The 13,967-nt window shown below is 39.6% G+C and overlaps 1 protein-coding gene across 1 annotated transcript in view; it reads left to right on the top strand.

Moving 5' to 3' along the window:
- Nucleotides 1-13,967, top strand: part of LMTK2 (lemur tyrosine kinase 2) — a 62,853-nt gene that overhangs the window by 28,489 nt on the left and 20,397 nt on the right. Inside the window, exons 5-7 of the mRNA XM_075179673.1 lie at nt 112-230; nt 857-944; nt 10,099-10,232. Of these exons, the coding sequence (XP_075035774.1) occupies nt 112-230; nt 857-944; nt 10,099-10,232 (341 nt within the window). The remainder of the gene's footprint in view (nt 1-111; nt 231-856; nt 945-10,098; nt 10,233-13,967) is intronic.

Consider the following 13,967-nt stretch of genomic DNA (forward strand, 5'->3'; position numbering starts at 1 on the left):
TAGGTTGCTTCATCTGTTACCTCTTGTGGCCTCCCCTGCTTAAGGGAAGTGTGACATTACCTGTTGGTGTGCCTTACACTACCTTGTGCTCAACTGTTGTGTTCTTTTCAGGTTCTTCTGGGAGAGATTTACAGAGAAAACAGTGTAGCTAGAGTCATCGTGAAGGAATTAAAGGCAAGTGCCAGTACAAAGGAGCAAGAACAGTTCATAAAAAATGGAGAACCGTATAGGTAAGTTACATGAACGGAAGTGAACATCAACTGATTAAATAAATTGTAATTCAACAGCTGTTCTCATTGGGCAGCATGGTGGCTAAGTGGTTAGTACTTCTGCCTTACAGCACTGGGGTCATGAGTTCAATTCCAGACCATGGCCTTATCTGTGAGGAGTTTGTATGTTCTCCCTGTGTTTGTGTGGGTTTCCTCCCACACGCCCAAAAAGCACATTGGTAGGTTAATTGGCTGCTGATAAAATTGACCCTAGTCTGTGTGTGTCTGTGTGTGTTAGGGAATTTAGACTGTAAGCCCCAATGGGACAGGGACTGATGTGAGCGAGTTCTCTGTACAGCGCTGCGGAATTAGTGGCGCTATATAAATTTGTGATGGTGATGTGATGATTAGTGTAAAGTACAGCATGCTGAGACTTGTAGTACACCAGCATGGAAATCCACTAGCTGCATAATCTTGCTTTATGCCAACAGGGTGCATGACGAACAATATATCGATTCTCGAGCTTCATTTAAACGATTCAAATTATTTAGCATTTTTATTTAATACATATTGACAAAATAAGTACTATAAACTTTTGTTTAATACGGTTTTACCTTTAACACATTTCTTTGTGTTTTCATTTGCAGCTACCTGCATCATCCAAACATTGTGCAGTGTGTTGGGCAATGCCTGGAGACCATGCCCTATCTCTTGGTATTTGAGTTATGTGACTTGGTAAGTTAGTTACAATGCTGTAAAAATACCTTCAACTTCTCTGAGTTCCGTATAATATGTATTTTTATCTCTTTAAGCTGCGTGAAAGCAACTATAATACTACATGTAGGCAAATGTTTTACTGTTTTGTCTGAATTTTTCAAGTTTGACAAGTTTAGCTGGTAATATTTTCCAGTGACAGTTGTCCCACATCCAATGTGTCAGTTTCTCTACTTCCTTGTTGTAAAAATTATCCAAAATTTAGCATTTTGCACACCTTAAAGGTCATCAATGATAGAAACTAGTGTCTCGTTGCCTTGCTCTGTGCATTAGCATAATCAAAAACACAAAAAGTGAAACACAAGATGCAAACTTTAAATCTGTCAGTACAGGGGAAGATAGCAATAGGTTGGTGTCGCACAAGATTAAGATAAAGGCTGAAATGTGGCCATACATAGTCTGATCTGGCTTTAATCAACCTAGTTATCTGTCAGAAAAGCAGGTGTATAATGGGAACCTTTATATAACACAGAGCATCTACATATGTGTAACTACAGCTACTTTTACAGGTCCATACATACAGTGTTCATCCACATTGAGCATGGTGCTGCGAAATCTGCACTGCTAGTATACATCTTTGGTTTAGAGCAGTGTTGGCTAACCTGTGGCACTCCAGGTGTTGTGAAACTACAAGTCCCAGCATACCCTTCCAGCAATGAGCTGCTATATATTGGCAAAGTATGCTGGGACTTGTAGTTTCACAACACCTGGAGTGCCGCAGGTTAGCCAACACTGGTTTAGAGGGTGAGACCACGCAGCATGTTAGTGATAGAGCGCTCCTTCCTATTAGCCGTACACTGACAATGAGTATATCGGGGCTGGCTTCATTTTCAAGAGGCAAACATTTTAGTTTTGTTAAACACAGTGTGTGGCTGTAAAACATTTGATTGTTATAATTTCATGAAAAGTACTACATTGTATGATGATGGTCTCCATGTCTTGATAGTTCACATGATAGCAGCATATTAAGGTATAAGGTTTATAGCGACATAGATAGGACTTGGGGTTTAGTTAGGTAGGATGGCATAGATGGTAATGGTATGTTGTAACTGAAAATCTTCAATAAAAATACTTTGTCCAAAAAAATAGAGTACTACATGTGTCCTCTCAGTCTTGCTGTACCACATATATAATCAGCAATAACTTCCTATCTGCATAGTCTCACTTCCAGCCAGGTCATGGCAATGTATCTGTAAGCAGACTATGCCTGGCATTTGCACATGTTCCGAGCAGTTGAGTAGTTGCACCTGACATTCCATAGCCGTGAAGCAGTAAGTCATGGGAGAGAAAAGCCTGTGGTGTCAGCATTTCCACATCCATGGCCATGCACAGTTCTCTGTAAATGAGCATCTGCACTTGTAGCACTCCTGCGATACACCTCCACTTGGTATAGTGTACATCCTCGATATGCTCAGAAATATTTAGGAATGACACATGCCTATATTTCAGGTGCTAGTACGGCTCTTAGCCCACCTCTACCCATCAATTTGAGAATAGTGATTGAGTTTACTGTAGCAGGTCTCTTGTGCAGCATTGAACACTGCTTTAAGTAACACTGTTGGGCTGTGTTTCTTACAGGTGTTGACAATACAGTACTGCCATTTATCATTGTTTTGTAGATACAGTATTTTAGTTTAATGTTGTAACCTTGTTTGCGTTGCAGCTATTTTGTCTGCACAGGCCCTGTTTTAATAGTTTTATATAATTCTACTATTGTTTATACACCCTTTTGTTCATGCAAGTTTTATACAATATAGTTATTACCTGTTTGTTATTTTGAAGTGAAGTGTTCTAGTGTATTGTGTAATACCAATGTGCCACAGAGCGGGAAATTAATCCTCCGATTCAGAATGGTAGACTAGAAGGTCACATGGTGTTTGTTTTATTATAAAGTATTAGATGGGACTTGTACTAAATACATGACTAGTGTTCCTTCTGGGCTTCGTATAGTTGTACGTTGCCTGTTTGTCTTCATCGGCACATTTTAAAGAATCCATGCCACTGGATAGAACTGTCAAATGTAGTTTGTTTGCTAACGCTAGTGAGTATAAATATATTAAGCCCCAAATTCAATAAATACACTTATATGCTGACAATTCAGGCTAAAAATGTCACCGAAATACCTTCAAAAAATATTAAATAAAAGCTATGCATTTTGAGAACTAATCCTGTTATGACATCACTCATTATGTAGAGAACTACTTAGAGCAAATGTCATCCTACTTGCTGGAACAAGCTGTGCCCGCTGCCATCTCATTTTATGACTCTCCCAGCAACCAACCAGCTCTGCATGCATTAGTTTATTACTATCAAACTGCAAACCATTTGAGTGGAATTCAGACTTTGTCCTAAGAGCTCCTTGTTACTAGAACGGTCCTTTTTAATGTTCTTATTTAGCACAATTTACCCTTTTAATCAAAGGTCTTTATGTACTTCAGCTAATGTTTTATGTGAGTCTGATATGTACTGCAGCGTAATAAACCCCAATATTTATTCTGTGAGACCTGTAAGCATCTGATGTACACAGCAAGAGGCGCTAAACCATTTATCGATCATGTATGTTGCTGTATCTCTTACTGTACGTGTGGTTTTTCTACTGTTACAAATACAATGAAGTTAGAAAATGATTTGTTGCATTGCAGCTAGCTGACATCTCCAATTCACTTTAAGCAGAGCAAAAGTGGCTGTTCAGGAAGTGTGGGGGAGGCTCTGAAACATCATCATTGTTTATAGGGCGCCACAAATTTCGTAGCACCAGACAGTCATTACAGATGTAACATACATGAATACAATAAGCATAAGCGAAAATGTGAAAAACATTAAATAAGACACCCGAAAACAGTTTTGCGTCATCGCAACATCAAATACAAATAGAGATTAAGTGATGTGCAAACAATTACAGATACTGGTGCAACTTCTGTGCGTGTTTGTAGAGAAACAGAATAGCACTCCCACAGTATTCAGCAGTAGACATGACAAGGGACATACAAAGTTTTCAAACATGAGACATAAGATAGGGATCCCAGATCATGAGCGCTTACATTCTAGGAGGCGTGGAAGAGAGATAGTAGTAGCAAATGGTGCACAAGTGGAACGTGGTGGACGACAAAGTAGAGGGAGTGGACATGAGGGTCTAGGATGGGGTCAGATAGGCAAGCATGAAGAGGAGGGTTTTGAAGGATTGCAGTTGTGGGAGTGTCTGGCAGGGCAAGGCAAGGAAGCGCTATGGGAGAAACATTGGAGATTCCAGTGGTAGGAGGTTATGAGTAAGGAAGGGAGGTGATGTGGTCTAGCAGGGGTGTATTTCATGATAAAGTCAGATTTTTGGGAGGGAGTGTAAGTGAGGGCTTTATAAGTGAGGGTGAGCAGCTTGAATTCTGGAGTGAATGGAGCGCCAATGAAGGGTTTTACAGAGAGGAGGGACGGGAGAGGAAGATTAGCCTGACGCATTCAGGGTGGAATGTATAGGGGAAAGGAAGGTGAGGGGTAATGCCGGTGAGGAGGAGGAGGAGGAGGAGGAGGAGGAGGTGGTTGTAGTAGTCCAGCCTAGAAAAGATGAACAAGTGGACTAGTTTTACTTCCTGAGTGAGGAAGGGGCGCACCTTGGTAATCTTGCAGAGAAGGAGGTAAGACAGCGAGAGGAACTGGATGTGAGTAGTGAAGTTGATGGGCGAGTCGAGGATGACTCCAAGGCAGCAGGTGTGGAGAATGGAGTTGAAGGTGATGTTGACTATGGGGAGATAAACAGGGAGGGGAAGATAATGAATTCAAATTTGGCCATGTTAAGTTTGAAGAAGCACTGGGGCATCCATGTGGAGACTACAGAGAGCAATTGGACACACGGGATAGAAAAGTGGGGTGGGGGGGGGGGGGTCAGCAGAAATATATGTAATGAAGAATTAAGTGAGAGTCAGTAAGTGGGATAGAGATTTGACATACTGAGCAGGTGCTTTTGGTTTATAATGTATGTCTATGGTACGAGTCACGATATGTTCCACATCCTCACCAGGATGATCTGTTAGGGTTGGGTAGTCGCTCCCAGCCTTGAGTAGCTCTGTGTATAATACTATTTTTGCTATTTCCATTGGTTGCCAATTTGTGAAATGTTATAGTTTTATACTTTGTTGTGCAATGCCTTTTTTATACCTGATATGTACTTTATGTGAATTACTTGACTACAAAGGTTCACACGATCCTGTTTTCTACTGAACACGATTAGAAAATTGGGGTAATTAGTTAGGATGTCTTATTTCTCTGTATGTTTGTTGTGAAAATCTTAATAAAAATACTTTATTTAGTTTATAGACATACTTTTTTATATAAAGTGATGACAAAATGAAATGGTAACCTCTTGTTAAATAATCTTGAGGCCAAAGTCAAAGCTGTTGATAAAGTTGTGCTGTTTGGTTTATCTGATCAGCGAGCACTTTACTGCAGAGGTTTGTTTAGGGTTGGAATTTCTGGTTGTGCTCAAACACCTTTGTTTACATCTTCGGTGACCTGCGTCTATGTTTGAATGTGCTGAGCTTATGTATATCAAGTGTTAGGAACACACTTATTTCATATAGATTGACATTGTGTACATTTTTGATAGACAGTCTAATTACAGTATGGGGGAAGGAGTTTGACTTGTCGTCATGTGTATATACTGCTCCCTATTGACATACTTCTGTATCAGTGATTCCTGTCTACAATACACATATCTGACTTTTCAGCTAAAGTAATGTTCTTGTCCTTAGTAGTGCGCCTAATGGCTGACTTAGTGCTCTTATGTAGGCTTACAGGCACAGAATCTCGGCAGCATCCCATGAATCCTTTCTGGAACTTTGCTCTTGTAAAGAAGGTACACAGCTCACTGTAAGCCACCTTAACAACTGCAGGGATGCCCAACTGTGGGAGGTTCTTAAATGTTTGTTTTTTATTGGCCCCCACACCAGTATTTGACAACCTCCATAGATTTAGCTGAGTATCTCTATTTGTGTGTGTGTATATTATACTACAGTTATTAGTAAATTTTGCTTTGCTATAAGGCCTTTATATATCCTACATCCTATCTCAATATAGGGTTGACCCACAGTATGGATTCTAAAAATGACTAATATCATGGGTGCAAAGACCTCTGCTTGCTACCATGGTTTAAATCCGGAATTGTATTCTCATCATCATCATCATCATCATCATTCTCAGTTCCTCTTTCAAAATTAGTATCAATTTACTTAAGTAATCTTTGGTATATTTTGTTTGGTTTTATTTTAGTTTAATACAGTTCGTTCACTGAAAGGCTATGTAACTAGTTCAACAATTGCAAATACCTTTTTACCAAACCCATTCATACCTCTGCTTGCTTTAGGAATTGACTTTAGACCTCCCCTTATGGGACAAGCTTGCACACATACCCCAAAGAGAGAAACAAAAGCTGCCCTCATGTTTACTACTATAGCATTTAAAATATATTGTATGCAAAGTCATCCTAATTGATTTGCTTTTTAAAGCACCTGCTACAATGAAGTGACAGAAATAGAATTAGTTGAACACAATGATAAATAACCCTACAGCACATTGTGTACCAAGCACTGTGATCTAAAGCGCTTGCTGCTTGGGCTCTGTCTGCAGATGGGTTAATATAGTCTGTAATGTAGGGTGTTGCCTGGATTATAATGGGCAATGAAGCCTGATTTACTTGTCGGTAATGTGCTATTTATTCACACCTTAATTGGAAATGTATTTAAAAGGCGTTACTGAAAGTAGGGCTGCCAAGCGGAATCTTAAGTATACTGACTTCAGTTTCAGTACTTTAATCTGGGTTATTATAAGGTGGTAATAAGAAAAATATATTTACCCCATTGAGTTTAAAGGCTGTGTCTATAGCAGCGTATTTAGTCAGAATACAGAAAATCTAAAATATACCTGTTGGGCCAAGCTGATATTTTGACACAGCTGGGCTGCTGCTTGGGAATCCAAGTGACGGGTCGTTTTCCAATTTGGACACACACACGCAACCACGTTAGAAGAGATTTGGCTGCCTGTTGGTCCAGTCAGATGACAACTCACACAGGCCAGCAGCTATCATCTTACATCTTCATTCTCCAATATGCCCGATAAGGATCCCATTAACTTCAATTGAAAGACCAGTTATCACACTTGTTTTGGTGGCACACATGCTGTAGTCTGGCCAAGGGCCTGATATTACCCAGAGTGTTTCTAGCTTTAGATGTTTGTAATTTAGCTAAGAGAGCACATACCTCTATCTTATCATAGTAATCGTTTCCAAATGGCTGCCTGCGTCTTTCCTTTTCCAGTAACTTTTTGCACAGGATGCCTGGTATTATGGTGCCCAGACAGATACTATTCTGTTTACTCTGCCCAATCCCAGTACTAGATTTGTGACTGGCCACTCACATCTGCAGTCAGATTATCATTGTGCCTATCTGGTGGTTCAGCAGTTGTACTACAAGATTCTCTAAGTTCTAGGTCATGGAGTTGATTGTTGTGAGATGCCTTTTCACATACTATCTCCAACAGGTCCCCCCCCCCCCCCTTAATTTATTATAAACATTATTGAAAATTCCCTGAAGACATGTTATGATTTTTTTTGTACTTTTTCTTTTGTGTTCAGTTTGTACCGTTTCTTCAAATAAAATGATCAGTCAGCTAGTTTAGGGTTTAGAAAGTTTGATGAAGATACTGCACATATACCCACCCAATTCATTAGTGTTATTGTTTTTATTTGCAGGAGAATAACAAACCTTTTCTGAAGGCATAGCTTTGTTTTATTTAAGTAGTGCTGAATGGCCTGTTAAATGTTCTATAAAGGAAACCAGCATATCCAATAAATGTGTTCCTTGGACGTGGTGTTAATATTGTGGTTAAATCTGTGGTGCGTGAAATACTCTGCCTAGACTTGGATGTCTCCCTGGTTCACTTTTCACTGAGTGGCCAAACTCTGAATCCTGTGAGAACAATAGGTACTCACTGCCACCTAGTGGTGTAACACCTGAATTCAGGCAGCGTTAAAAACTGTGCTTCCTTAAGTTGCCTTATTTTTGGAGCTGTAATGTTGACAGGACGGGTTGTATTTAAAAGTAAAAGAAAAAACACTTGTTGCACAGGTGACAGGTCCTCTTTATATACAAATACTCATGTCAACTTTTTTAGCTCTCAATCTAAGCCACTTGTACTTGTAAGATTCTAATGCAAAAAAAACAAAACTTTAGTAAAGCAGGACTAGCATGAAACTTTAATATGTTGTGGACATACCAGAGTATTCTTTGCAGGCTTGAATGAGGGGGTGGGGTCAGGGCAGTGGGAGGAACTAAAAGCTATAGTGAGTATCAGTGTCCATGTGTAAGTAGTCACATATCCCTTAGTAATTCATTGGTTGCACTCTACAAGTTTCTAATTGGCCATTGCTGGTTACCAATCAGAAGCAGCAGCACAACCCTTACGTCAGTTCATAATGTGGATGTTTTGCTGGGTCAGTGGTGCAAAAGGCAAAGTGTCAGCTAGTCAGAAGTAGAAGCATCTTGTTGAGTTTGTTGGCCCAATAATATATCTGCAGAAATGGGGCTCGGTAAGGTGTCAGCAGTAACAGTAATACCCATTAATAAGCCATATAAGCATAGTAGTGCACAAAAACTATAAACAATACTGTGGTACCTACTAGTTTGCATTACGACTGCTTCTGTCCTATTACTGGGTATCGTGGGTATTGCTGGCACACTGAGTGCTGCTTGTGCTGTTCACAAGCGATCAGTGCTGGCAGCTCATGGGACAGCATGTCAGGCACTCTGCACCATAGTCCAATTTTAATCAATGGCAGACTCACACATAGGGCATACTGTTTATACCTGTTCAACAATTATATGTGCTGTTAAAGTAGCATGCTGTGTGTGTAACTCTGGTTCAATCAGGCAGGAATTTACGTGGCTCAATGACTTACCCCATGCCTTTATCTGCACTAAACAGAAAACCTGTTAAGCACTAAGTGCATTGTACAATTGATGTGTTCAGCACGTCTCGCCTTTGTGAAAGAGGTTTCCCTGTTTTTCTGTATGATCCTGGTAATGGTTTAATCTTAAGCTTGGACAACCTGTGTTCTCCAGGTGGTTGTGAAACTACAAGTCCCAGCATACCCTGCCAGCTTTCGGCTGCCAAATCATGCTGGGAATTGTAGTTTCACAACACTTTGAGAGACACAGGTTGTCCAGGCCTGGCTTAAACCATAGTTGACTTAGACTACAGCTTTACTCAACTGTGTCTGTTTTATAGAAAGGTTTCTCTGTAAACACTAGGTCAACATTTTATAACCAGGCATATGAAATATATATACCGCAGTAGTATTTTTTTCATATGCCTTTTATAAATTTAGTTGAAAATGTTCATGTTTAATTCAATGCAGCAAGTCTATTTTACACAGGCCTTAAATATTTTTCCTGCCAACACTAACTTGACTGCACATTATACTTCCTGGAAGTCCTTTTTTTTTTCTTTTTTTTTTTTTTAAATTATTTTTTTTTTTTTATATGATTTAATATTTAGACATAAACACAAACCTATTCTTTCAATTAATGTCATCATTTTTTCAGAAAGAAAGATAGGATATCGCTTGCTTCTCCTTTTAAGAGAGGGGAAAATGTGAGGCCTTGGCTTAGAGTCCTTAGTTACCAAGAAACTAGAAGGATCCGTATGTTTAGAATGTCGTCTTTGCAGTATTTTACAGTTCTTTTGAAATAAACACAATACACATCAGTGTGCTATGCCCCCTGTGTTAATTGTTACTCTTGTTTTTTCTTTCTACATGCTGCCACATATTATCATGACCACGCTTTCCTTTCAAGGGTTAATATGCTTGTAAAAAGTAGAGGGGTAAATTGCGATATAAATTCAAATGTTATAATTGCCCATAAAAGGGAAAGTACTCTGTGCTCAGGAAGAATTCTTATTTGAGACATGAAACTTGATGAGTTGTAGACTATTAAGTTGTACAACTTTACTAATAATAACCTTGTTGACTGATTAGATCTAAGTAATGTATTTAGTTGCTGCTTTTTAAGCATCTCTGAAGTGCAATCAGCAGATGAGCAGGCTGCTGATGATATGCTGCTTTCTTTTGCAGGGTGACCTGAAGACCTATTTAAGTAATGAGAGGGAGAAGTTAAGCGGAGACACGGAGATCATGCTGCTCCAGCGCATGGCATGTGAAATCGCTGCTGGAGTTGCCATAATGCACAAACACAATTTCGTACACTGGTATGTACAATGTTTACCTGGCAATGACCACACTTTCTATTAACAATGCAAATGAAAGCACCTTAATATAAGCTTTGTAGCAAATTGTTACCATGGAGCATCTGCAAACTCTGACATCTTATGGGCATTGTAGTTATGTCTCAACTGCTCTCTGCCCCAGGTCAGTGCCCTATGCCTACACAATTTCAGTTGTCCTCAAAAAGGTGAAAAGAGTTTGTGAGAATTATAAATGACTGCAGAATCCACAGGTGCTACATATAAATATTGATATAAACTTAGTTTTAACGTAAAGGTATTTCTTTAATCGGCACAGAACTGCTGAAAGCAGCAGTTAGCACTGTAATCAGTTTGATCTATTACATCACTTTGTCTGGTATGACTTTATTTCAGTATCTTGTCTGTCCAAGTGAACAAGATACTTAATCTGTGCTCTGAGAAAGCACTTGTTGCCATTCTTTACAAATAGCTGACATATGACACTTGGTTTCCACTGGAGTCCCTGACCTCTCGGTTTAAGAAGCCCCACATGATGTCTAGACCGTGCACTGGGTATCTCATGCTAGGAACACTTGGAGCAAACATTTTGTCTTTGGTGTGGGTCTTTTGACCCATGGCATATGGTTATCGGCACCAAAATGCCCAGTACAACATGGCACACTAAATATTAAAAGCTGCCCTTTTTTCCCAATTAAAAGAAAATAGTATTTATATGTACATTGAAACCTAGGCTCTGAAATATTGCTTGTGTGTTGTCTTTCTGCGGCAATAAACGATATACACAAAGCACTCTTTTTAGTGGATTATTTACGCAGTGGTTCTTTTTTTTGTTTTTCCCTTTTTTGCTGAAGTTAAGATAGTTGTCCTCGCATGCAGAGTATGAATGTGGTGGGTATCAATAACTGGGATATACTCTGTTAAAATTAGGCTGGGGCTATTCAGTTTCGCAACTCTCAAATTGTAGAGCGTCATCGGTTATGTGCATATTGATGACTAATCACTTTAGATTGTAGGCTCATTTTACCTTGATCTCTTTGAAAGTGTATGTGTGTATGTAGCAGTGTGGATGACATGTGTTTAGTGGAGTTTCTTATGATGAAGTGCGGTTTCCCTGCAATCTTTCATATATTAGAAAATTGTAACTCAAACACTCACAACTAATATATAAAAGTTCAAGAAAAAATAAAAATTTGTTTGAATAAAACAACCTACACCCTAACACAATTGTGTCCAACACGTTGGAGAACTTTGTATGTACAGTGAGTGGTGCAGTTGTATATAAAACACTGATTGGATGACACGCTGGCCCACACACATAGTTTATACTGGGTCAATTCCTTCAGTTTGTGCAATAATACTGTAATACTGCACCGTGTGGGGGCATTATAATGGTAATTTTCCATGTTGCAAAGAAAATACAGATTAAGCTAGCTCCAAAATTTTATGGGGATGTATCACCGCTTATCAAGGCATCGGCATTACCACGGGGATAAAAATCACCTATTGCCACAATTTGTTAAAATCTCATGGAGGCAGCGGAGTGATGCTAAGCCTGGAGCAGTAAGGTTAACGTGCCAGTCTGAAGAGACGTACACATGCATCACCCAGCTAGCCATGCACGCACTATGGAACTGAAAGTGATCCTTGTTGCTGGGGAATCCTTCGCTGGCGAGACCCTGTAGAATGTACCGGCTGCTGCCCGTATTAGCCATTTGCTGGATGGTGCTCTTTGAACCTTAATAAATAGACCGATTAATCACTAAGGCACTGATGCAGTGTAATTAATGGAAACTCTCTGAACTCTGCAATCAGAAGGCCAAAGTTTTTAAGTCTATAAATATAATGTTGGCACAAGCTTTTAGTGAGTAATAGTCTCCACCCTGACTTGTTCACCGTCTCGCCTTGTGATGTTACATCCATTAATCCAGACAGACAACACTGCAGTGTCCTGTGCTTCTGTGCCATACATTCATGTTTATTAACTGAAGCTAAGGGGTAGGTGTATCAAACCATCTAAAAAAGAAAAGTGGAGGTGTTGCTCTTGGCATCCAATCAGATTCCAGCTATCATTTTCCGGCAGTCCTCTAAGCTTCAGAAGGGACCAACATAACTATCAAAGAAAAAGACCACTACCTGTAATAACCTATCAGCAGGCAGGTGTTACAAGCTATAGCAAACCAATCCGACAATAGAGCTTGGGGCCTTAGGTGAAGGCTCGCAGGACCATGTGTTACTCAACACTGTACTAGATAAACTATCTGGTTGCTATGGGCAACGCCTCTACTTTCCTTTTTTTATTTTTTTATTAGAAGGTTTGATACGTCTACCCCTAAGTGTACTTGCTGCATATGATCCATCTATTAGCTTTGCTTCAAATCCTTTTCAGTGTAATTGCCTGCAGAAATGCTGCATCCCTTACACATCATTGTTTTACCTCTTTATAAATGAAACGTTCATGTTATAATTATCCACCAGTCACTGTACTGCATCACATCACCATTCTGGCTGTGTTTTTCCTCTAAGCATCGTGTGCGCTTAATTAGACATGGCACATTGACTGTTTTACATTACTGCGAGCCTATCAAATGGTGTGCTGACTGGAACACTTCTTGTCAATAGCCATTGATTTGTCCTCATGCACATGAGAGGTAATCTGTTTACTTCTGGCAACAATATCCTGATGCTGTCTGAGTTACAGGCAAATCTCCAGCATCAGTGATTTTGTAGTTGGTGGTAAATGAAAGCAGCTAAGCCACCTCTCTGGATGTCCCATAGCCGCTTTGTTATTATAAACCAAACAGTCGGTTAAACATGGGCCTCCATTATTTCCATGACAATCTATAAGGCCTGATTATGAAATGCTTGTGGAAAGCCTAAATAGAATTTCAGGGGATTTAAAAAAAAATAAAGGTAACCCCCTCCCCCCTCCCCCACCCATCCCACCACATACTCCTGCTATTTACATAATTAAGCTTGAAGAAAGAGAGAGGGTCTCATCTTCAACCTTTTAATAAATTCGTATTGTGTTGATCCAGAGGAAGGCAAAACAAAGCGCTAAGATTGACAGTTGCCAGTGTAGCCTCCAATCAACTTAAATCCCTTCCTATGCTGATGGCGACATCTCTATCTTCCATTCCTGATTGACCCCTTGGTCCTTGGTACAAAAGGTGCATTAGACAAGGCTTTGCCTTAGAGAAAAAAAGAGCCTTTATGTAGGTTAATAGAAACAGTATTTTTTTTTTTTTTTATCCAAACCCTTTTTATTAATAATGTTGCCAGCATTTGGACCCCCTCTAGTTCTGTGCCTTTATAGGTTGGTGTCCAATTTTGAGCTATATATTTAAGATGTTGCAATGTAGAACCACTGTACCAAGATGATCTTTATATTTCTACCTGTAGCTACTGCCTGGCATTGTGGAATACCAGTCACCAGAACACTGAGAAGCACAAAGTCTTTTTCAGTCCCCATTTAATGTGCAATACACATAGTTATTAGCACGGCCTAGCTGAATAAAATAAAATTTTACTGCATTAAGTTTCTTCTGCTATGTCACAACCCAGTTTGCTGTTTTGTCTGAATCTTTTGGAGCAAAGTACTATTCTGCTCCTTGTGCATAACACTATATAGCTTAGTGTTATCGGCAAATATGGAAACCTTTACTTGGCCATCTACAAGGTCAACATAGGAAGCTTGAAAAGGACATGTGACCCCTGTGTTACACCACTATTACCTTTAGC

This window comes from Mixophyes fleayi, chromosome 7, assembly GCF_038048845.1.
Source record: "Mixophyes fleayi isolate aMixFle1 chromosome 7, aMixFle1.hap1, whole genome shotgun sequence".
NCBI lineage: Eukaryota > Metazoa > Chordata > Amphibia > Anura > Limnodynastidae > Mixophyes > Mixophyes fleayi.